Source organism: Tachypleus tridentatus, chromosome 13 (assembly GCF_004210375.1).
Source record: "Tachypleus tridentatus isolate NWPU-2018 chromosome 13, ASM421037v1, whole genome shotgun sequence".
Lineage (NCBI taxonomy): Eukaryota > Metazoa > Arthropoda > Merostomata > Xiphosura > Limulidae > Tachypleus > Tachypleus tridentatus.
This window is the reverse complement of record NC_134837.1, coordinates 87,784,202-87,811,065: the sequence shown is the minus strand read 5'-3', so window position 1 is coordinate 87,811,065 and position 26,864 is coordinate 87,784,202. Positions and strand designations below refer to the sequence as shown.

The 26,864-nt window shown below is 31.6% G+C and overlaps 1 protein-coding gene across 2 annotated transcripts in view; it reads right to left on the bottom strand.

Moving 5' to 3' along the window:
• LOC143238148 (glutamate receptor 1-like) overlaps positions 1 to 26,864 on the bottom strand; it is a 126,489-nt gene that overhangs the window by 50,821 nt on the left and 48,804 nt on the right. For both annotated transcript variants that reach the window (XM_076478122.1, XM_076478123.1), the window contains exon 3: positions 25,843 to 26,091. In XM_076478122.1, the coding sequence (XP_076334237.1) occupies positions 25,843 to 26,091 (249 nt within the window). The remainder of the gene's footprint in view (positions 1 to 25,842; positions 26,092 to 26,864) is intronic.

Sequence of the window (26,864 nt, the reverse complement as noted above, 5' to 3'; positions counted from 1 at the left end):
CTGTAAACAGTACAAATGGCTAATTACGAGCAATGAAAGTAGTAGAAATGTCGGAAAACTTCCGCACAAGTACCTTTGTACTGAACAGACAATGTGTTTATTTTGCCAGCTCTTGCCAAGCGTGTTCATACTCTTAAGATTAGAAATGTCAAGAAACAATGAGAATAAATATAAATAATAAAATATGAATAAAGCTGCCACTAATATATATTACTGAAGAACTATCCCCGAATCTGCAGTTATACGTTTATAAACATTTGCATGTTTATATAGTTTAGTGGTATAAGGTTAAACTTATACCACTAATAATAATACGGCTGAGAAAACAAATATTTCTGTTTTAATGACTGAGTATTAAACCATGCAAACATAGCTACTCAGCAGGTAAACTAGCATCGTGTTATTTTTAGAAGCCACTGGTATCTTTACAAATTTTGATAATAAAGTTGGAAAACCATAACAAAAAATTACAAAACTGAAGAAATACAACACAACTGTACGTTTCACTGCATCATTTACTTAAGACAGCAGTTTCGTTACTAGTGGTATCATCAAGTAAATAAATGATGTACATTTATCTTGAGTTTTTCTTCGTTTGATAATTATGGAGTTTCACCAAGTACTGATGGTTTCAAGTATCAATTATAACCAACAAAAAACCTTCAAGAATTGGATTGTTAGTCTAAGGAAATTTCGTAATACTCTACAATGTTTTTTCTTATTGGCCATAAAACTTACATTAAGTAGATGACAGTTACCTATACAACTTACTTATATACCAACTTTTCTGTCAGCGAATGCAAGGTTGAAAAACAGATATTAGAATGTTTGTTGTCGTTTTTCAATTTAGCGCAATGGTGCATGAGGTCTATCTACGTGTCTTTACTTTAACAGTAAAAGACACGATGGAAGGCAGCTATTCACCACCATCCATCGCCAATTCTTGGACTACTCTTTCACAAAGGAAGAGTGGGATTGACCGCACATCATAACGCTCCCGTCGCTGAAAAAGCAAGCATGTTTGGTGGGATGAAGATTTGAACAGGAAATTCTGATTGTGAGACATGAGCCCTAACCGCCTGGCCATGCCAGGCCCAAATATTAGTACGAGAGAGTTTTAATAATAGTATAGAAAATATTGTATATATTTATTGGTATATGAGTATAGCATAACATAAAAAGATAACAAATCTTTTAAAAACCAGTATAATATTCAAATAATTCTGTTTCTTAATTTTTTATTGTTCCTACTTATAAAACTAACAAATTTTTAAACCTAAAACAACTTTTGATTTTGTTATTTGACAATGTTAATAGTATTAATTACTTAACAAATAAATTATTCAGTCTGAAATGTTTATTTTTTTTACTGTCTATTTAAAACATTCAGGTTTTGTTTTAAAATTATATAATTTAGTTACCAGAAACTATACGTATATGCACCATACAAAATTTGACATAATTCAAGAAACACTGGTGACACATACAGAAATTACAAAACACCAGTGGTTACAGTTAAATTTTTCAGTTATCATGAGTATGACACAATGTTACAGAAAGTATAAATAAATTAAATAAGGTGTACAATACACTATTATTTTGCGTTTGTTTAAGTAGAGACCTATACCATATTTCTATGAGTGTGTGGAATATTGTTTCATATATTCAATATTATCTTCCATAATTCTTTTCTAGTTACGTTGGATAGACCTTCTCAACTTCCATATAAACTCATATCAATTTAATTATATTACTTATGTTTGTGTCAATACTTTAATTAGGCAAAAATATGACAACCAGTTTTTCTCTATGTATTGGTTCACTGCATTTGCTAGTTTTCTATTGGTCCCTCTTTCTCATCCAAATATTACTTAATCATGATATCTGCATGTTTGGGTTTAACGGCTTCTTAGAAAACAAGTTATTTTTCTCTAAAATAACATATTTCTAAGAGTTGAATACAAAATAAGATAATTTACTTAAATCTGTTAATATGTCTTAGTGCTCTCTATTGTTGTGTAATGTCCAACAACGTACAGCCCATAGTTTTGCTGGTTCCCATCATGCTTCAGAGAGATGTTGTTCTTCTCTCTGTCCTTGAACAACTATCTGTTCATCTCTTGTTTGATGTCTGATGCCAATCTGAAGGTTTTATTTTGTTATATATTCAAAGCAGTGATCTTTGAGCATCCACTGATCCATTCAACTGACAACTTTATGCTAATATTTGTCTTACTGCTCCGGTGGTAACTTTTACACTTGTACTTACTGCAAGATCATTGGATTGTTGTGTATCATGTGACTATATTCTGAATCAGTTAATTTCAATATATTCAAGATTGAATGCAAATAATATTCACAGTTACGTCCATTTGATTCATTGCATATGGAAGACGGAATTTAAAAAAAGAGCCAATAAAACGAATGAAACTATTAACTAATGTACGTTAATGAAAACTTCCTGGCTGCAGCTTGTAGTGAAGGAATCTATCAGATGCATTCTGGATTCTTCGAAAGTAGGTCATTCTCATAAGTTGGTCTATTAGATTTAACCTCTAAATTAAAATGGAAATCCTACTGATCTGCTAACAAAAATATTACAGAAAGTATGTAATATAACAAACGTGGGCACCGAAACCTACAACGCATCAACATCTATATCTTCCTTTACTTTGAGAAGGCGATTATTTCCCAAATGATCATAATTTTATGCTAAAAATTAAGAAAAAGTCACTGATGGTAAAGGCAAAACAATTATTTCGTGATATTTGTTTGCTTTTGAATTTCGCGTAAAAATATACGAGTGTTATTTGCGCTAGTCGTTTTTAATTTAACAGTGTAAGACAAGAAGAAAGACAACTAGCCAGCTTTCATTATGATTAATTAAAAATTAATAAATTATCGCTAGTAAGACACTTTGGCTAGATTACTTCTACAAAAAGAAGCATTATGTTAAATTACGTTATTAGCACATGTGTTTTGTCGTTGATTGTATTTCCTGTACAAAAATTAATAGCAAGAATTTCTTCAAAAAATTACTGTGTAAATCTTAAATCCTTATAATACATTATTACGTTCACTTATATTAAATGTTTTTTATACTTATGGTAAAATTAAGCGAAATGTTTTCCTACATTTTCTGTAATAAAACTATAAATTGTAATCAGCAAAACAATAGGTACGAATTCTCAATTTTTTATATATGTATTGTAAAGCTGCTAATACTGTTTGTCGCTGTCCCTTATTTTGAACTACTGACCAGAAGGATAACAGCTTGTCAGAAACACCCTGCCTTTAACTGTCCACGACAATGGACATACTGTATTTATATACCGCACCCATAGATTTAAGTGAGGGATGTTTTTTTCTATATCACACATATTCAAACTTGACTCGTCAGCCCTGAAATCCAGAACTCTATCACAAGACTAATCTATGTTCTGGTTTATATACTTGTAGAAAAACAAAACAAAACACCCACCACAAATTTTATGATATCTTCACAACTTAGATAAAACAATATTTTAAGTTATACCACTTGGAACATTACTGGAAAGTGGGGGAAGATCAGAGTTTTAGAGTTCCCAGCTAGAACAGCGGTAAGTCTACGAATTTATAACGCTGAAAATAGGGGATTCGATTCCCCTTGGTGGACACAGCAGATAGCCTGAGATGAATTTGCTATAAAAAACATACACAAAGAGGTTAGAAAGGAAAAAAAAATGTTATAAACATAAGTATTAATTTTTATTATATTTCTGCATGCTTTAATCTCTGTCTATAGAAAACAAGCTACATGTATTTATATTTTCTATTCTTAACTCTGGAGAATTCATGACGTATACTTTACATGAATAAACGGTTAATCCATAAGACTTTCTATGAGTAAAACTCAAGACTGAATCCTAGAACCCCACAAAAATATTTACCTGAAGATGATAGCAGATTAGCAGACAAAATATAGGGCACAAATTATTAATAATTAACAATTAATTACAAAAAATTAGTAACAAATAATTATCTTTTATTGCACATTTAGTTTATTCATCATGGTTGATTGGTTTGGTGTTTTATGGCGCAAAACAACTAGGCTATCTGCGCCAGTATTTATCATGACAGCGATAGATATTCAATGGCCACATCTTTACCCTAAATACTCATTAAAAATAATGCACAAGTGAACAGTGTGTGAGTTTTCTTGTGGTAAAGCCACATCGGGCTATCTGCTGAGTCCACCGAGGAGAATCGAGCGCCTGATTTTAGAGTTGTGAATCCTTAGAATTACCGTTGTACCAGCGGGGAACAGTCCTGAAGAATAAGGGAAAGCTGGATTTCTTATCAGTAATATTATGATGGATACATATAAAATATTGGTTACAAGAAACATTAGAATAGAGTAACAGTCATAATAAGCTATTTCTTTCCTCTTACTTCCGGAATGTTGTTATTGATCATTACAAAATAGTCCGTAATGCAAGTTTCAATAAAAAAGTGTACCAAACGTGTGTTCTAAGTTAACTGTATATTGCATAAAGTGTTACATATTTTTCCATACCGCCAGTAACACTTAGTCATATGCTTGATTTATAGTACCCTTTAACCTTGACCACCTGTGACAGTGTCTTTGTCGATAACGGATTTTGCAGCAACAGGAAAAGTCGCGTTGAACGTAAAAGAAAAATCTAACTGCACTGCAAAACATACGTTAATAGTCTATCATTACCCAATGTCAGAACAAAATTAAAATAAAATTAGTATTCCAATAACATGCTTTTAATAATAGATGGCTTGCTTGGAATTTCACGGAAAGTTTCACGATGGTTATCTGCGTTAACCGTTCCTAATTTATCAGTGACAACGTAGAGGATTCAAAACTGTGCTGCATTCTATTATCTAGAAATTAGCCATATACAATATACATAATCCAAATAAACATGAAAGTCATAAAAATATTTATACAACATTAATATATATATATCTTACAAAACAATTTATACTATTTCGTATATTCTTTAACAACATACTTTAAAGTTTTAAAGGATTTTAATTACTTTGTGTAGCTTATTGTATTTCTTTGTTTATTTGTTTTTAAGCATAAAGTTACACAAACTGCTATCTGTGCTCTGCCCACCACGGGTCTCAAAACCGCAGATCTATTACTGTGCAACTGGGAGGCCTTTTTTTACTTGAAAGCATTGAGACACGAATAATTTCCTAAATAGCACATTTCATATATTCTTAAACAGTTGGCTTTGACACATTCATTTCAATAATGCTATCATTTTCATAAAATCTCTTTTAACACGAATTTTACATATAATTAACATGATCATCTAATTACGATATTTAGTTATATATACATTGTATTGACAGTGTGTTAATGGTATTTGTATTTGTTCTCAAATTGAAACCAAAAAGTCGTCAAAAAGGCAAACTGGATAAATCTTTTTTTCCCTCTAAGAATAATTTTAACACTATCATAAAAATATAGTTATTGTTGCATAGCAGTTTATGAATCGCTATTATTGACATTTAGACAGTTTCTAGTGAGCGTTGCAATATTTTTATTCAACCTAATACCTTAGTTTGTTTTGTTTTAGTGCATACCTACACAATATGCTATTTGCACTTTGTCCACTGGACGGAGCCCCCCGCTAGTGCAGCGGTATGTCTACGGATTTACAATGCTAAAATTAGGTGTTCGTTTCCCCTTGGTTGGCTCAGCAGATAGCCCAATACGTCTTTGCTATAAGAAAAATATACACACTGGATGGAAACTAATCCTGTATTTTACCGTTGCAAGTCACAAAACTTACTGTTGACCCACTGGAGGTTGACCCACGACACGTTAGTTAAATGATTTAATTGTTCTGAGGTTGATTTTTTCAGATACAAATTACTTTCAGCTAAAAGTGTGTGATCAGACAAGCCCGATCCAAGCTAATTTTCTATCACTGCTAATGTAATTTTATTGTCTTTATCACTACCGTTTTCTTTCACTTACCATTAATGTTGTCAGAGTTCTCAGTTCTAATAATTCGAAGAACGTGTTGTGTGTGTTTTCCTTATAGCAAAGCCATATTGGGCTATCTGCTGAGCTCACCGAAGGGAACCGAACCCCCGATTTTAGCGTTGTAAATCTATAGACTTACAGCTGTACTGAGGAGGGGCGTCGGAAAAAGCAGAAATATAAAAAAAAATTAAATACACTTATGATTATCATGTTCGGGTATTTTAAAAATAAAATAATAAAATATTCTTACGATTAATAGAACATTAACTTTTATTAAATAATTAGTGATAATCCCATAGAGTTAGATATTAGTATGATATTTTTAACAATTTAGTCGAGGCCCGGCATGTCCACGTGATTAACGTGCTTGACTCGTAACCCGAGGGTCGTGGATTCGAATAACCATTGCGCCAAACATGCCTGTCCTTTCAGCCGTGTGGACGTTATAATGTAACGGTCAATATCACTATTCGTTGGTTAAAGAATAGTCCAAGAGTTGGCGGTGGTTGGTGATGAATAGCTGCTTTCCCTCTAGTCTTACACTGATAAATTAGGGACGGCTAGCACAGATAGCCCTCTTGTAACTTTGCCCGAAATCAAACAAACTATTAAGTAATTGAGCAAATGTCTGGGTAAACAATTTTTATTTTTTTTCCAAAATCTTAATTAGTGTTCCTCTTTTCCTAAAACCTATATTAAGTGGGTTTGGATCTGTGAAATGGAATTTAGGTAAGTTGTTAGAACTTTCGTATTTATCCACGGTCAGTACAGTTTTAGAGTATATAGGCACTATTTATTATACTATTAAGAAGTCCTCCCTATTCAACCACAAGCGCACAAAATGAGTTAACATTAGTGACGTAGGCCGGGCATGGCCAGGTGAGTTAAGGCTTTCTACTCGTAATCTGAGGGTTGCAGGTTCGAGTCTTTTTCACACCAAACATGCTCGCCCTTTCAGCCGTGGGGGCATTATAATGTGATGGTCAATCTCACAATTCGTTGGTAAAAGAATAGCCCAAGAGTTGGCAGTGGGTGGTGATGACTGGCTGCCTTCCCTCTAGTCTTACACTGCTAAATTAGGGACAGCTAGCGCAAATAGTGCCTCGTGTAGCTTTGCGCGAAATTTAAAACAAACAAACAAACAAACATTATCGACGTTAGATATTTGAGGAAAACAAAAGGATTGTATGTTTCATAAATACACCATTCAATCAGAACTGAGGTATCACAGTAAAGGCATCATCAGATGATATTCTCAGAAGTTTGCTTCTGCCATAAAAATACCAATATATTTTAGAATAATATTATGATGTATATGATATTATTTACTATATTTGGAACTGTTTCACTTAGAAAATTAAATTGAAAAAAAAATATAGCTGGCTTAACATGCCACTAAATGTGAACTTCAACGAAAACTAATGACTTAAATCTGATTTCAGTACGGTTTTCTACTGTGATTCATCTTTCTGTTTTATTTTTCTTTCAAAACCCAATATAAACTGCATACGGAGCTTACGAAACAACAACAGTACACAAAATACCTAAGTGAATGAAAAGGTGTCTAAATAAATAAACTTTAGTGTTTACTCGTTTTGCCGGCAGGAGTCATCTCAGTTGCTATTTCCGTCATTCGCAATATGAACACAAACCATATGGTTACCACCACGTTCTTTCATAAATCTTTCTCAGTGTGCATGCACACTAGAAAGTATAGTTTGTCGCAGGTGGGCTGAGCTTTCTCGCCTACACACACAGTATATACTCGTAGTAGTCACGAAGAGAGAAGAACATTTTGTTTACTCACTCTGGAATTACGTTTTCTTTCGACTTTACAAAACATTTCTATTTATATTTTCTTTACTTTGTACAATAAAGAAATAAGTAAAAGTAAAATTACGGGGAAATGAAACAATTTACAATATCTTTGTGTGTAAGCTAACCCTTTTTTCATATAAGTTGGTAATTGGTAACTTGAAAAAATAAGGAGAAAATGCTACATACAAACTCGTTGTCATCAAAGTTGCATACGTGCATATAGGTTTTCTATTTAATACTATGTAGGATTAAACATCTCGAGCTTCATACCAACGTATGCTATTAGTAGGTATTTTCTCAGAATAAAACCTCATAGTTTTCTATATACAACTTCTTGTTGTGGTATTTTATAGTCAGATCTGTTTTAAATGCCAGTAAAGTAACGAATTAGAATAGTTTTTCGTGTTACCTCATCCAAATGGCTTGCTTAACGTCCCAAGCTATATATTACTTCTCTCTATGTAATAAATTTGTCTCATGTAAACAAGCGTGAATATAAAATAGCTGTACCTCAGTTTTACTTCTCATGAAATTTAAAACATCCTTGCTTTAACAAGTGTGTCTATATATATACACATTATATATCAAATTGATACTTGAAATCCATAAGTGCAGAACTGAAATAAAACAAGACAGTTTCTTACCACCGAACCATGGTGAGGAAAAAAAAATATATATATATATATAAGTCATACATATATATATATATTTAACAACGTGTATTAGAATCAACCAGACCGATTATCTAAGTTTTGGTAATTAAGTAAATTCCACACGAGATCTGGAAATCTTGTAAAACTGGAATGAAATATAGGGTTATATAGGACTTCATTTGAGCAGCTTTGTACTTTGGCTTTTATGTGGATATAGTGGTTCCAATGGTTTTCTGTTTCTTTATAGGTAACCACTTTCGTGGGTCTGTACATCTTCAGACGGTCTTATGAACGTATCTGGTCTGTAAGTGAACGTGCTTCTCTTCAGCGGTTCGGTATTTTTATTAGCACCAAAAAAACATCTTTTCTAGCCTATTTTTAAGGCTTGCTTTCTCCACAACTGATATCCGGTCATGACCGCCTCCATATCTCTTTCACTGAGAACATAGCACTTCTAACAAGTAGTAGCAAGTAGGCTGTGAACATGTTGTTTCTGACATGTTTCCCGACATATGTGTGATTTGGAGAGAAATTCTGTTAAATATTATTTCTCTTCCCGTGATCACTAATTTCGAGATAATCTCAGTGTAAGATACCGTGTTACAATACCATGATCTCAAGGAATGTTTAGTAAAATTTCTCCCATCTTCTCCCAAAAATATCATTGTATCATTTTTAGTTCTTTAAACATGTATAGGATATTAAAAACTTCACCGGATATATTTTTACTTTTACAAGATATATTTCGGAAACTAACGTTTGTATCTTATATGTTGATAAATTCTAGTTATGGGCCTTATCAAGTATATCTTCACTTCCGAAGATAAACATTACTAATTTAAACTTACCTTTGACTTAATCACAATATTTTCACTTCACTATTTTAAAAATGGAAATTAGATACTCAAGTGAAATTGCTCTGTTTTATATAAGGTCAACATTTTTTGGCCAAAACGTCGACCGCATAAATATTATTTTTTCTTTACAACAGTTTCAACTATTGATTAATATTTTCAAAATGTTTATTGTAAAATAGGTGTGAAAGAGCGACGCTTTCCTTATACAATAAATATACACATTTTTATATATATAAAGAGAGATTGCAATACCTTTATCGGTGAAAAACAAGGAAGATCTAATCATATTACTGGTGGCCTCATCAGTGGGCAATAAATAAATCCCAGTGCACGCTCAGTGACTTGTTGGCTGTCAACAAGGTAACACCCAAATCTCTAGTGCACCGTGATTTTGGTTAAGGTATATCATAAGAGGCGCAACACAACATGGTTCTGGTACATCCCGAAATTTTAATTAAAGTAGCTACCCGATAACTTTGTGAAGTTTCATAGTTTAAATTCCAGTAGAATATTGCCTCTCAGTAGTTCAGATTACAAGGGTTACAATACTGTCAGAAGACTATTTATTGACTTTAATTAAAGCTGTGGCATGACTGAGTTCAAATGTAATCACTAACGCAGAAAACATGCATTTCCCTTCACATTCATATTGTTGTTGCTTAGAATAATTGTAATTCGTTTTTTTGTTTCTAATTATTAGCAATTATGTTAAAATATAAATTATCTGGGGTCGTTAAATCAAACCGGTCTAATTTTATTGGCTTACTGTTTCATTATTAAACTTTTTTTTTCCACTCTAATAATCATTGCGTAAGGGCTTGCAGGAACCTATATAATCAGTATTTCTCGCACGCAGACATCAGTCTTAGACTTTATAGAATGACTAACGACTTCACGAATCTGAATAAGAAAGAATCTATTAGCAAATATCCAAAATTACTTTTATATACTTTGTGTATTAACCCCCAAAAGAAGGGCAGTCGCCGTATAATATTGGTATTATATCTACAATCTTTCATTGCATTAGACGTCCTTTAAAATATGAAACTTGCGCACTGATTTTAAACACATACTAATTCGAATATTTAAGTGCTCACATGCGATGGCTGAATCATGCTCTATCTTTTATTTATATCAGTAAGAAATCGATCCTCTTTAAATATACGTATTGCATTTTTAGTTAATTCTTAGTTGCAAAAAATAAAATATATTATTTAAAGTTTCGATAAAGAATAATTACAGGAGAAAACATTTCGAAAACAGTTTTGTGAAATAACAAACTGTTAAACGGTTTCACTAATACGAATAAATGTTTCTGAGAGTAGGGAAATGTTTTATGTCTTCGTTAATCTTTCCTAAAATTTAACTAAACTAATTGCAGAAAATAATACACATATATTGTACAAACAGCAAATGTTAATTACTTATCTCATTAAAATAAACTATTAGTGGCTTTGACTGTTTATTTGTTTTTGAATTTCGCACAAAGCCACACGAGGGCTATCTGCGCTAGGCGTTCCTAATTTAGCTGTGTATGACTAAAGAGAAGGAAGCTAGTCATCATTACCCACCACCAATCTTGGGCTACTCTTTTACCAACGAATTGGCTGTAGCATTATAGGCCCCCACGGCTGAAAGGGCGAACATGTTTGGTGCGAAGAGGACTCGAACCCGCGACCCTCGGATTACGAGTCAAGTGCCTTAACTACCTGGCTATGTCGGGCCTAGTAGCTTTAAACATATCATTGAACGATCACAAAATTTTTGTTAATATACACTCGCGTGAACCTCTTATAAAATATGACTAGGATATTTCTCACTTTTTTCACCTATATGAACTTCCACATTGTTGGGACTATTATACGAGATATATTACTATCCTTTTAAGCTGAATAATAGAAATGTCTTAGTTTAATCGAAAATATCTTATAATAGTTATATCGTAGGTAAGAATAAAAGCAAAACAATACGTTATTTTCTCGGCATTATTGCTTTCTACTTAAAATTAAGGGGAAGCAAAATATTTAACGCCTAACCTTTCAGGTTAAAAGTTATTGTGTTTATTTTTGGATAATGACAATCCTTTAAAATATCAATGAAATAATGTATTTAAGAGATATTGTAATTTTTCTTTTACGCTGTAACATAGATTATCTTATAGACACGTGAAAGCCGAATATAATTCCTGTTCCTTTTTGTTAAAAAAATGTGCAGCCTAGAAAAACAAAAATCAGTTCTTTTCTGCATGTGAGAACACATCAAAAGTATTAACAATAAACGTTATCGAGCGCTTACTGTAATAAATATCCAGGTGTCAGGGGCCTTTGTAAAGCAATTATACGAAAAATGAAATTCCTTATTGTAATTTTTTTTACACACGGTACGGTAGTTATCTATTGCTCTTTGCTTTTAATAACTTTACAAATTAGATATTATTCTAACCCAACTTCTATAGGAGGATATTCAGTGGGTACTATTGTGTAAATTGTAACATTTTTTCTATATTTAATAAAATATCAAGTTAACATAATTTAAATTATAAAAGATACACACAGGTGGTAAAGTATAAGAAACCAACGAATCTTATTTTGAAGACAAACTTTAAATCAGATTGAATAAATTTATTTTTTTCTCATTACCTCTAACTTGTTCATTACAATTTCAACAAGTGAATGAAACTAATACCGAATGGCATTGATTATTTATCAAAAGTATATTCTATTCAATTTTACTACATATAATCTTGTACATTCGATAAATCAAGCCGTCTTCTATTCTGTTACTACCATTTTTACTCAGTAAACTGTTTTCACCCAGGAATGGCCACCATACTGGCCAACGTCAGCTTTATCTAACAAATGATTATATTATCTTATATGGATAAAAACCCTTCGTACGTTTCTGATTCTGAAGTCATGTAAAAACACACATTTAATGTATGGTATTTTTAGGTAACAATATCAATTAAAGGACAGTAAAACAGAAAATGTTCTAATAAAACCTCCGAAAACTCCATTTTTAGCATCCCTGAGAACTATGATCATTTAAATATTTAACTATATTAAGCACTTTGAATGTGTTATACTACCAGTGCGATGCCATTCAATATTAAAGACAATTTACTAACCTATGACTTAGCTCTTCACAAAACCAAAGTGTTCATTCACATACTTGAAATAATAACGCGTGTGCGTGCGTGAGAAACATTTCAAATTTTATTAAACAATGCAAATATGAAATTCGGAGTAGGGAAGTGTGGATGACGTCACAATGTGTGTGCAAGAGGGGTGAGTATAGATAGTATTATGAATTACAAAGGAAAAGATATATACTTATGTTTATGTATTATGGTTTTGTGTGTGAATGTTTTAATTTGTTAATAAACTTTTATAGTATGTCACGCTGTTGAGTTTTGATACTTGCCTCAGATCTGAAGTCTATCTTACCTACCTGAAGCTAGATAGTTCGATCAGTTTGCCATTTTAGATCAGGTCTTTTAGCTCAAAGTATCTTTTGTACTAGAAGTGTTTGGTGAGAATCACGCTTATGGAATATATTTAACCTTATAGTCATTGAGACGCTCCGTACGGCCATCAGATTTGTTCAAAAACTTTACTACCTGACCTAAACTGTTTTAATTACTTTAAGTACACGGCACTGTCTTTATATTTTATGAACCTCTTACATTCAGATACAAAATACCACAACCAAAAAATGTTTAAAGCACAAAGCACGAATTTTTCCCCTAATATATTATGTTTCAGTTGCATTATAAACTGCATTGCCGTGAAGACACTTCTACAGGCAAAATATTTCCTTTACATAACGTTGTATTTTAGTTGCTAAACTACTAAGCTAAAACAGATAATTCAAGTAAATAAAAAAAAGTCTTATTTGACCTTTAAATTCAATAAAAATGGAAAGCGATTAATTAGTAACGATTTTTATTAGCTTAAAAGTAAATGAACATAAAGAAAATTTAGTTTACTTTGAAGACCTACATTCAGATTATTGCTTATATATATATGTAAAAACGGCTGGTTTGGGTTGAGAAAATGTTTTATCCAGAGGAGCGAACAACGTTTCGACCTTCTTCGGTCATCGTATATATTTTTCTCTACAAATGGGTTTTCTCGTTATCACAGGTTATTACTTATAAGTGCTATGAATATATTATAATTTCTTCACTTCTATATGCTTAACTTTCAACCACGAAAAGGGCAACATATTTGCAATAATATAAGGGTCTTTATAAACTTATATTGATTGTGCTTATAAATTTCATTATGTCAAAAAAGAAAGACAAGTAAAACTAAGCGCAAGTTAAAAAGTGATCAAGTTGCTAAGGTAACACTAAAAGACTTAATGTGAATTGAAATATAGATGACACCGCTGAATAGTAGTACTTTTGCAGAAGATAGACCATAGCAACGCCAACATAAAGACACCAGAAATTCGACAAAAGAGCATCATGTTAAAGACAAGAGCGGCAGGATGCATGTCGAGCGCGAGGTCTGTGTAACACTGCAAATGGCGCGAGACCTATATCGATCCTGGTCTTTTGTGTGTTATCTAGAGGGCTTTTATCCCTCATTTATGACGTGCCAATACACACAACATATAGTATCTACGTGTTGTGTAACAGCGGAGTAGAATGCTCATTATTTTAACCGTTCCCGCCCATCCTTTTTCCTGATAAAGAATAGGAGGAACGAGAGGGAAGAGGCAGACTTCTGCTCGCTTTCCTTTTCTATTTAGACACATCTGCCAATTAAAGGCTGCAGAATTCTCGTAGCGGAGAAACCTATTTATCTTTTTTTACACCTTACAAAGATATTAATATTATTTTATAATCAGTGGTGTTCATTGCGGAGATGTTCTCTAATGGAATGTTACTCTAGTTCGTAATTAGTGGTTTTAATAAGTAGCTGCTCACAGCTAAAAGTAGGAAAGAGAGATTGTATAAACCAAATTATGTACAGATAAAGTCTGGAACGTTTCACATAAATAAATAAATTGTAAAGATTTATCAAAATAATAATACTCCGCCAAGTACTGTGTAGTTAAAAGTAATTACTTTTTCATTATAGTTTTATTTTTCTTATAATAATTTTATTGTTGATCCATCATATTTGTTGCTTGGATCCAATATCTTTTATTTTGCTTATTTCGCTCAAAATGTTGTGTGACACAATCCGTTGGATACTAATCACAATGTCTTTCTAATCTGAGATTAACTTAGGTTATCATTCAACAATCTGTAATCCGTATATTTCTTTCATCGAGTATTTTACGTTATGTAAGTATATATACATATTGTCTTATTATTGTTGTTATCTTTTCTTAGAATTAGACGATGTGAGATGTTTCATTTCTTTTCGAAAATAATTTGAGATGTATTTTCTAATAATTTAATGGTAACTACAATATTTAATTTTCTTACGGACTTTTGAAATAGCCTTGAATTTCTTTCAAATTTTTACCTCGTTAACATTGTGATTATTTCAATAACAATAAATATTCATGTTCTACTTAACATAAAGTTTGTGAACGCATATTTTTAATACTTTATCTATTATTTAACCAATACAAATAGCATCATTTTATGTGGATTATAAAAATCAAAATGTACTGATACATTGAAATATTGGCCCAACAAATTCCAGCTGTGAACAAATGTGAGTGAATTTAGGTATAATATCTCACCCTATGATAAAATAAATGTAACACAAATTTATACTGTACATGGAAATCATGACTAAGCTTTCATCTTTACTATATCGTTTTTATCTGTATTAATAAAGTAAAAACAATTTACAGTATTTTTGTCATTTTTAAATGCAAAAAAATTGAGGTTATAATAACATAGCTTGTAACAATTTGAACGAAGATATAGTTCAATAAAAGCTGAGTTTTCTTTCGTTATGGACCTTCATGACTTGTGCTTTTTTGTTTGTTTGTTTCTTAATAGTTAAGCACAAATCTACACAAATGATTATTTATGCGTTGCTTACTACGGGTATCAAAATCATATTTCTAGCTTTGTAAGTCCGTAAACATAACGCTGTTTTACATCGTTTTATTTTTTTATTTATATGCTAAAAAATGTTTTGCCTTTAGTTTGGCTCACGGCTTCATAAGTTGGAAAAGTAATTTGAATAACTAATTTAATATGATATGAAAGAGATCGTTTAATTTTACATTGAATATGAATATTTATTTTGAGTTATTTCATTAAATTGACAGAGCTTGGAAACATTATAAAAGAAATAACAATTTATTACATGTATTGTAATCTGTACAAAGTCTTATTAAACGAATGTCACGTTGTTTGTTGTACAAATTCTGTTATTTTTTGTTTTATTACAATTATTTTTCCTTGTATTCATTTTTATCAGCTTGAGAGTCCGATCTCTGTCAAAGCATGTTATGAACAAAACTGCAAAATTTGAACTTCCTCGCAAAACATAAATTAGACAATATTTAGAAATAGATATATTTTATGTGATGAAACTATATAATTTGAAGAATTGTACAGATAAACATATATTTAACGAAATAAGTGACTTCAGCAAGTAACATAAATGTAAGTACATTTTGTAATAGCAACTAAAAATATATGTTTGCAACATTTTTTGTAAATAATTATGCATGACGAAATTTCGATTCACTTACATATATCACTATAGGTTAAAATGTATCAATTTTGTAAAAGCCTGTATAAAAATCCCAGCCTTTCTTTTGGACAGTAATCACTTTAACTTCTAGACCATAAACATTCCAAAACCAATTTTGTTTTATGGGCCAGAGGGTACGAATGTAGTATTCTATAGCCCAGTACGAACAGAGTTAAAGCTATAAATTCTGGCCGAGTTGGTAACGATGGAAGATCAGCCAACGAGAAGAAATCTCTGCGAACACGAGACTCCATAGCTACTAAAGGAACGTGCTACTTTCTACAGTCATCTTTGCTGAACTGTTATGCAGGGGCCATTAACTCAAGTTTTCATTGGCCTACCGCCTGCTTTGTGCTCCAAAACAAGGAACACATTGCTTGTACTACTCGATCAAGCACGTGATTGAGGCTATACATTTCGTATATGATATATCGTAATGTTCCGGGTAAAAGAGGTTTGTAACTACGTTCAAATACTATGCGAATAAGAGAAGGGGTTTGAAGGGAATATTCCACGAAGTATTTAAGATTTCATTAACAACTGTTTATCTTGGTATAAGAATATAATTCTAGTGTAATGTTTATTGAATAACCCAAAATAGTTTTATATCATTGTAATATTTGTAAAATCTTTATGGTCTCGTTCATATCATAATGCGTCCCTACAATAAAATCTAACGAATAACTTAGCATCAGGCAAATCATTATGCTTTTTATTTCTTCTTTTTTTAAAATCGATTTCTATAAAACACCTTTTGCGCCAATGTTGTTCTCCCATTCAATCCCTCGGTGGTATAGCGGTACGTCTGAGGGCTTGCAACGTTAGAAACAAATGACCCTTTGTGTAGTTTTGTGCTTAACTACAAATAAACAAAAATTTTCAAACAAGGGTCTGTGATAGGACCTTGTTTCTAGCATCAACTGTTGCACTCAGTAGATACACTGACATAGTAGTCCGATTAAAGAAATAATGTAAGGACGGTCCGTTACACATCTTAATATTACAATATATACGACACCTAAACTACGAATACAATAAAATTTATCTGTACGTAGTAAAATTCGCCTTTTACTTCTAGTATATGTTTGAGTTTCCGGAATAACAGTTAATGAAAACTTTATTTCTTCCAGCTTATATTTGGTTCGTTACTGCAATTATTTTATTATGTTCTCCACGTACCTAACCTCAAATGATAGTAGTCTAGGCTTGTCGCTTAACACTTTTAATTACTTTAAACGCACTTTATATAATAGAACCTTAGTGCATTCCAATACAAAAAACAAAACAAAAAAACAAAAACAGAACAACTGCAATTTTTTGTCATTTTTTGCTTTTTCTTTGTTACTTTAGAATTGAATAAAAATAAAGCACATTTAATTGCTGAGTTGAAGCTTTGATAATAAATTAATAAAGCTTCTAGTAGTTGATCGAAATCGTAGGATAGTGTTACAAGTGAAGAAGTGTGTTGTATACACGTCTGTACCCATCAGTTTGTTTATTTAGAATTAAGCTCAAATATACACAATGAGTTATCTCTGCTCTGCCCTTCACGGTTATCGAAACGCAGTTTTTAACGGTGTGAGTCCGCATACAAATCGCTGCACCACAGGAGGGCAGGTTAGGTATTAAAACATAAGTCTTAATTTGTTATTTTAAATAATGTTTGTTTGTTAATAAGCACAATGCTATACAGTTGGCTACTTGTGTTGTGTGCCCCCCCAGTGGCTCAGCGGTATGTCTGCGAACTTAAAACGCTAAACACCGGGTTTCGATACCCGTGTTGGGCAGAGCACAGATAGCCCATTGTGTAGCTTCGTGCTTGATTCAAAACAACAACTTGTGTTGTGCTCACCAACGGTATCGAAACACGTTTTCTAGCAATATAGGCCTTCACACTTACTGCTGAGCTATTGGAGGCTTAACTAATGCCAGTTTTATATACTAATTTAAAAAGAAAAACTTTCAATATATTTACCTACTTATGCCACCTAGTGGCAGCTTTCTTCACTATTATACCCGTTTAGATGGTCGATTGTACTTCGTAATCAATAGGGTTGTTAGGTTAGTATTATAAACTCTTATTTGATAGTTGAAATGTATTTTTCTTAACGAATATTCTTAAAGTGATTACGTTTGAAACAAATAATTCACTATACACTACGACGAAATCATCATTGTTTATAAAAAAATGAATAAACCAACAATAAAGGACTTATAGAGCCACTTACAAAAAATTGTATTTTAAAGATTCGTGTTTTGCAGATTGTGTCAAAGCTCATGACTTTATAATGTAAGTGATATTTTAGAAAACAATTAATTAATTTTTATTAATTATAAATTATTCTACCACATCAATTATTTGCCTTCAGTTTCAGACTTAAACTTTTCGTGATATATTTATGTATTTTTAAGCAAAAATAACTAACGAAATTGTTTGCTGTGACTAATTAATGAACTTTGTGAGTTAAGGGTTTTAAAATAAAATAATAAACGAAGAGATTTCGCACATTCCAAAAATTACTAACAATTTAATGAAGTAAAATAATTTTATTCTAATGTAAAATGATTTAAAGAAAAGCATTATAATTCTAGGCACTGACGCATGTATCAGTTAATTCAGTTAATTTTAAAATAATATGATATATTAACGTTTCTTTTAAAAACAGTTCTAACATTTACCAAGTGTTTAATAAAATTTAACTTTCTGATTTGCGGTGGGTGGTGATGACTAACTGCTTTTCCTCTAGTCTTACCCTGCTAAATTATGGAAGGCTGGCGCAGATAGCCTTTGTGTAGCTTTGCGCGAAATAAAAAAAAACAAAACAGATTAATGCCACTTCACACATTTACAATTGGCACTTGTTGCTATAGTAAATTTTATACAATGGAATCTGAAAAAAAAACGGTTTTTAGATAAGAGTTTAAGGTAAAATTGTTGTAAAGTGCTTTTTTTAATGTTTCATATTTGAAGCATACTTCGTTTTTCAATCACACTTTCCACTACGTTTTCAGCTTGGCAAATCTATTTTTAATATAAAAAAGCATGGCAGAAAAAAAAATGAACATATTATTTACAACCTGTATCAGCTGTTGTCGTATATGATATTGATTCGTTATATATTTCACTCTTTAAATGTGTATACTGAATTTTTTTCACTAATAATTAATTTTATAAAGAAACAAGAATTAAATAAACTTGTTGAACTTGAACTGCTTACATAATAACAGTTAATAGCAAAACTTACAACAATTTTTGAAATAGAATTATGAGATATCCATAGTGTCTTCAGTTTTTATATTTAAATCACATTTCTGTAGATCTGTCCAACACCCTGCGCAAATACATACACTTCAGTGTCTATGCTTTTTACAGTAACTATGAGTATAGTGTTCTCAATTTTTGTAATAATGATAATAATAAAGCAAGAAAAATAGGCGAAACGTTTTCTGTTGATTGACTGATAACCAATCAAAGATCGGTACTCATAGTAATGCTATAAACAAACTCTCCGTCTCAATTCCTACATTGCGTGGTCTTAACACATTAGGAGCTTATCTTTTATCATTATATATATATATATATATTAGTAGCACTCCTTTAAATTGTCATTCATCCCTGTCTGCGTATTTTGGCTTGCAGCAAACTGGTTAATAGAGGAAGGCGGAGCACCGGTAACACTATTGGTAGTGAACATGCCAGGTCTGAGGGTTACAAATTGAAAATCAATATCAACTCTGATAACACAGAAACCCGTCTTGTTGAGCTTACCTCCTCTATCTCTTTTCTTCAACAACTGCCTTCGTTACGTTGTGACACAACAGTGTAACTGAAAGCCAAAGTCTGATAATGTTGTTTTACTTTTTTGACTAGAAATGAAACGATAAGAAAGATTGAGGCGGGAGGTGCGATAAAAGTTTTTACTCGAAAAGTTAAATAGCAGTTAGCAGTGACATTATATATATATATATATAAGATGTTTCAGTTAAGTTTGTGACAACAGGAGCGTAAAGTCGTTTTCTGCTAAATAAACGGTTTCAACTGATTTGAATGGAACGATATTCCATAACCTGAGCTAATACCTTTTAAAGGATGTGTTGAAAATTTGACCATTAAGACACATTTTTAGAGTTTTCTCTCTAGTTTAAACTGAATAACTTGAAACTTCACTTTCATAAAAGTAATATTATAATCGTGTGTCCCAGCTAAGAACATATCACAATCAACAAACATAACCCCTAGTATTGCTAATACGTATTAAGAATCAAAGTTTTTCTCAGTATCAAAGTGTTGCTTTCAATCGTTTAACTAAACAGAGCCTCTCGATTAAATGTGATTGTAATATAGAATAATATTAAATAATATTAACATAATTGTTTCAACGAAATATCACATTTCATTTTCATGAAAATAATAGTGTTAACCTGAATCTGTATTCAAGACAAACATAAATAGAAACACGTAAGTCGTATAAAATAATACATAAATCATATTTATTGTAGTTTAGAATTATTAGTAGTATTATTTCACATATATGAAAGCATATAATTGATTATAAAAGACGAAATTCAAATGTTTCGAATATTTTGTAATATACATAAAACTGTTTTCATACAGTTGGAGCCAGTTAATGGGAATTTGATGGTAAGTTTATATTTACCACTTAAATACATACCATCGTTTTACTAAGTTTCTTTTAAGATATAAATTTCCTGTTAAGTTTGTTTTGCTACAAAAGACGAAATGTTCCAACCCTGAAATAATTTAAATTTCTCTAAAAAAAGTACAGTTATAATATGTATTTAGTATTAGACTGTAGAGGTCCAATGTTTAATATAGTTAAAGAAGTAAAACAATTTATAAAGACTAAAGTGCGATGAGATAACGATTTTTATTTTTACTGAAGCGAACATTACTAGTTTCCGGGTATAACTATTAGACATTGATCGAACTCTCGGGTTTTTAAAATATAATAATTAACTATTTTATAAAACTGTGTGCATTTTTAAAGTACTGTATCAAAATACTTTGTATCAAGCTGTTTTTACAACTGTAGAATACGTTGTACTTAAAAATAATATTTTGGTGCACAGAAAGTATTATATATTTGATATAATGAAAATATCATTTACTTTAAAAATGAATTAAAATCGGCAGCCGTTTGAAGTTGGGTTGATAATTTTTATGCTATTCCTTAACACTTTGCTTCAATAACGTTAACAAATTATAACATCGGTTAGTTGAATTTTCAAACACCAGAAGCACAAATCTACCGAAATAAAAACAACAGTGATTTGTATAAGATGACAAATGTATGAATAGCTACATTTTATAGCCGACTCATTTGATTAAAACCAATATAATAAGAAAAAGCAAATCATTTGTCATGTTATTTCTATGGATAATTTGAAAATTGTATTTAATCATTTTCTTTTCCAAAAACAGCGTAAATATTATCAACGTAACTGCTAAAGCAGACAGATGGTTTACAGTTTTTAACATTAATAGTTTATTAAAAGTACTTTCCTACACCCTAGTTTTATGAATACTACTGACAATCTACGACTTATTCAGCTTGTGATTTTTACTTAATTTTTATCTGGTTCTTCCTTCGTATAAAATTGATTATAAGCTGTAGAAACCTGCTTGAAATAGTAGTAGTAGCAAAGGCTCCTCTATCTCTTTTTATTTCATGTTTTCTCCAGAAAAGTGTCTTTGTTTTAGTAGTTTTAAACGTTTTGAAAGACTTTACAGCAAACTGTACAAAAATGAATAAGGTGAATATTTTCTAAATCAATGCAGATTACGTAGGCTGCCTTCAGAAATAACTTAAGGTTCTTTATAATATATTTGAGTCTTTACACTACGTGATTACTATAAAAAACCACGACAAATTCCTAGATAACGAGGTAAAAGTTAAAAGAAAATAATTTATATTTAAATAATCTGAAGTTTCAGCCTATCGGCGGAAAAAAACATTTTCATTCGTACTTTAATGTCCACTGAATCAAAATCTTATGATCTATGACTTGTATAATTCATAGTTTTTGTAATATTGACGGTTATATTACAATACTATCATGATTGAAAGAGCACGCATGTTCGATGAAAGGATTAGAGCTCGCGAACCGTATATTGCAAGTTTAGATCTTTCACTACTAGGTACAGGCCCGGCGTGGCCAGGTGGCTAAGGTGCTCGACTCGTACGTTATCTGAGGGTCGCGGCTTCGATTGCCCGTCGCACCACACATGCTCGCCCTTTTAGCCATGGGGCGTTATAATTCTTCAGTCAACCCCACTATTCGTTGCTAAGATAGTATCCCAACAGTTGGCAATGAATGGTAATAATACCTGCCTTCCCTCCAGTCTTACACTGCAAAATTAAGGACGGCTAGCGTAGATAGCTCTCGTGTAGCTTTGCGCGAAATTCAAAACAAACAACTAGACAAAATAGCATATACAAATAAATAAATAAAAAAGCGTTCTTATTTTTGCCAACAATTGTTAGAATACGGAAAAATATAAGTGAATGTTTGCAACTTACTCAAGCATTAATTATTTTCGACGTTACATTTGCTCTTTAAAATGATTGCCAAAATGGTTTTAAAAAAAACTTACCTTAAACAGTTTGAATTTATGAAATGTTTATCAAAAACAAGAAAACTTTTATTATCAGTAATGAATACATAATAAATACCTTTATGACTTTAAAGTAATTTAATTATTTGTAGTAATTAATGAGAGTTTTATAAGATTTATTTAAGATCATTCTTATTCCAAACATTGCCACCTTCAGCTAAAACATTATCGTTAAAAAGTGTTTACACAGACTTTGTACCAAATTATTAAGTCGTTCTCATCATTTGACAACAACTTATAAAAAATTTTTTTTCTAATTCAGGATTTAATCAGCTCAATGGCTTGTTATAGAGCAAAGCTTTATTGTTCTATCTGCTGTGTTCACCAAAGGGAATCGAACCACGATTTTTGCGTTCTAATTTGTAAGCTTATTGCTGTCCTACTGGGCGGGCTCAAGATTTCAAGTACAGCTTGTTGAATTTCTCGCAGAACGACTCGAGTTATCTATCCCTCCCCCTTAAGAGATAAACTATAGGTGACGCAAATAATCAACACAACCTAACTCAATCTCTGGGGCTACTCCTGTCTCATAGAAAATCATTATTACAACGCACCCAGGACTTAAGAGCGAATAGCGTTTATTTTTCTTTTTTCTATAATGGAGAGCGAACCATAGAACGTAAGTTATATAGAACAATACGGTGGTGACTCAACCCATCAAATATATATTATTTTGATACTTGTAAATTTTATGGAATTGGTTAGACAATTAAAAATGAACTTACCATTACAGAGTTTGAGGTACTAAAAATTACTGAATTATGTAACAATGAAATCATGAATAATTATAAAGAAGAGAAATTCAGTTTTGTAAAGAGGTAGCTTTTTTTCACGAAATCTCTATCCCCCACTAGTACAAAGGTAAATCTACGGATTTACAATACTAAAATCAGGGGTTCGATTCATCCTCGCTGGGCTCAGCAGATAGCCCGATGTGATTTTGCTATCAGAAAACACCCATAAACACACGAAATCTGTAATTCAAAGATTACCTGAATATTTTTTTCTATTGTTTTATCTCAAGTTAAGAGCAAAGTTGCACAATTGGATATATGTGGTCTTCTCACGAAATAAATCGAAAACTGATCTTTATTGTTATGAGTTCGCAGCCTTACCGCTGAGCTACTGGAAGAAAGGGGAATTCTATTATTGTTTCACGTTGCTATCATAAATCATAATTTGCTCTTAAAAGTCAAAGCTATTAACAAATTACTGAGTACAATAATTAATCTTACTGTAAGAAAAGTCCTCTTATTGTATCATGAGCCCCACCCTCAGTTGAACAGTTTGAAGATTCATAACACCAAGAACTGAATTTCGATAACCACAATGGGCACAGAACAAACAGAACGTTGTTTGGCTTTGTACCTACCAACAAACAAAAAATATAAGTTATCTTTGGGCTTAAGAATAAACTGTATTATTGAGACAAACTACTGAATAATATATGTTTTAATTGAGTAGATAAATAAAAAACTGAAACTAAGAAGTTAAAATTTTTATCAGTTGTGTGTTATTGTTTTACATAATTTTGACCCCCACCACTGCTCAGCGGTAAATTTGTAGACTTATACTAGAAAAAAAAAGCGGGCTTCGATATCTGTGGAGAGTACATTATAAATAGCCTGTTGTATATTTTTGTGCTTAACTGCAACCAAGCAAATATGATTGTATTTATTTTATAACTATCATTAAATAAAATTTAACCAGTTAGTGCAGCTGGATCAGTATATAAAGGTAATGTTTCTTGGGTAACACTCAAGCTATTTATCTATACTAGTTTAAACTAGTATAATTTATTATTTTAGAGGAATTAGAATATAAATATGAAGATAAGACACCAACGTTAAATTTTACAGGTAAATTAAAGTTATTTATTATTTATTTTAATAATTTAAAAATATAATGGTGTTACTGCAACTTTAATGGCTTCGGTAAAAACTTGTTTCGTTTCAAACAAAGCCACATTGGGCTATCTGCTGTGTCCACCGCGGGGAATCGAATCCCAGGTTTAAGGGTTGAAATTCAGAATATCTGCCACTGTCCAACGGTGGACTCTTGACAAAGAGGTCTGGACTATTTTTGAGACACAAGTCTATTTTTTTTTGTTCATTAATAAATAATTTGTGTGTGTTTCGAAACTGTAAAAAAAAAGACTGATGTTACAACTTGTACACACGACGGTATCTTACCATTTTGTTACGCGTTGTTTTCTTGTATTTCGGTCATAATTACTGGTCTTCTAGTGGGCAGAACTTATAACGCTAAAAACGTTATACCGTGGTTGCCACAACACTTATAACTCTTTGTACAGCTTTGCACTTAACAAAGAAACAAATAAAGAATATTATTTCATTATTTTCAGTTAAATTAGTAGTCAGTTATTTATTGGAATAGTGTAAACTCTGTAAATAAACATTAACTAAATATTTTCAGAAACATTATAGTAAATTTTCTATTGATTCAACTATGGCACAATATAGCTTTAAAAGTTATGTTTCAAAGAATAATCTCACTGTAATTCGGATATTAATAACAGAAACATTGTGGTTTTAACTTCTAGGTAATAAAACATTTTTATTTTTCCTAAGACACAAATAGAGCATTGTTATCTTGTGTTGTTTCATAACTATTTGTGCGTCATGTCTACTGAAGGGTGGTGACTTAAAATACACTGTTTCGTAGATACGTAGAATCACTTTTATCTGTCTAGTGCAATACGAACCTCATGTCTCCTGACTTAATGTTGTTATGGTATTAGATGAATCAGTAGTAACAGCTTACATAAACAAACGCAACTTATAGCAGTCAATATTTTCTCTTCATGTAAATGTCAAACCGTTGTATAAGTAGCTCTGTAACTCTTCTAAACTAAAACCAATTAGTGAACAATCGATCGTTTGAAATAATAACTCACATTTCCTTTTGTTTTTATATTAATCTATTTTGAATTCGTTCATATACAGATAACTTTTTCAGGAAAGGACACTTACATTTTCAAGAGATGTTGAGCAATCGAAATGTTAATAAGTAAGTTTGCACTGTGATTGTGTCAGATTTTAAACATTTATGCAGCAGCAATGTTGCCAGTACCATAAATGTAAAAGAAACCTTTTGCATTAAAAATGACCAACTGAGCGTATAATGAATATTCTAAATATTGCTATCCGTAAAGCATATTGCTTACCATCATCTGAGTCGTACAGATAAATGATATGTTTCCATTGGTAATGTTTGATGACATCAATGATAGCTCGGAGATAGTTTGGTCTCATGCTGACACCGTAACGGCAAGGACGTTCGGCAGATAGCTGAGGAAATGCAGGGCTGACAAAGGGCATATGAAAAGTGTTGGTATAAGAAGCAAAGGTGTCGTAGATGGACTCTTTTGTTGGCGCCATCAGGGTAAAAATTCCTTTACTCATCTGGATACAAACTGAAATAAAGTAACAGTGATGTTACATTAATGATGGTCTTAATATGAAACATAATTCGAATGTTACTTTATTGTAGTGGTTACTGTTTGTATTTATTTCACTTGAATTATGATATTAAAACATGATTCGTTATTCTTAATGAAAATTGAAGTGTTTTTCAATAGCATGATTTTAGGCTAAAATATCTCGTGACTGAGAGAAGGAATGATTTATTTCTAATTCTTGAGCTCGTAAGCCAACTAGAAATATAAAATGTATAATAATAATAGATAGTTATTTCCTCCTTGTCTATGGATGCAATAATGTTTAAAGTATAGAACAGGAACTGCAGACAAAAGCTAATTTCTATTTAATTTTTAAATGAAAATTAAAACAATCCCTAAAACTTATTGAAAATATTTAAAGTCAAAATCAGTTTTCTAATTATTGAATATTCCGTATAATAATTTGGAAGTAACTTATACTGAATATTATATGATAACTTGTCCAGACGCCACGCTTATTCTAGTTTGTTTTTTCTTGTAAGGATTTAAACATAACTTATTTTTCATTACAAGTAATCAACAAGTGATATGATTTATAACCATTTAAACTTTTGTAAGACGTGGTCCAATTGGTCGCTCTTGCGTGTCTCCATGAATAATAGTTGCGGGAAAACATTGGTCAATAAAGTTATTGCGTTCGTTCTCGTGACTTTTACAGCTGTGTAGGAGCTTGATTGCTAGTATTTAAGTTTACTGTTTACTTAAAACAGAAATAGAGAAGGCTTAGA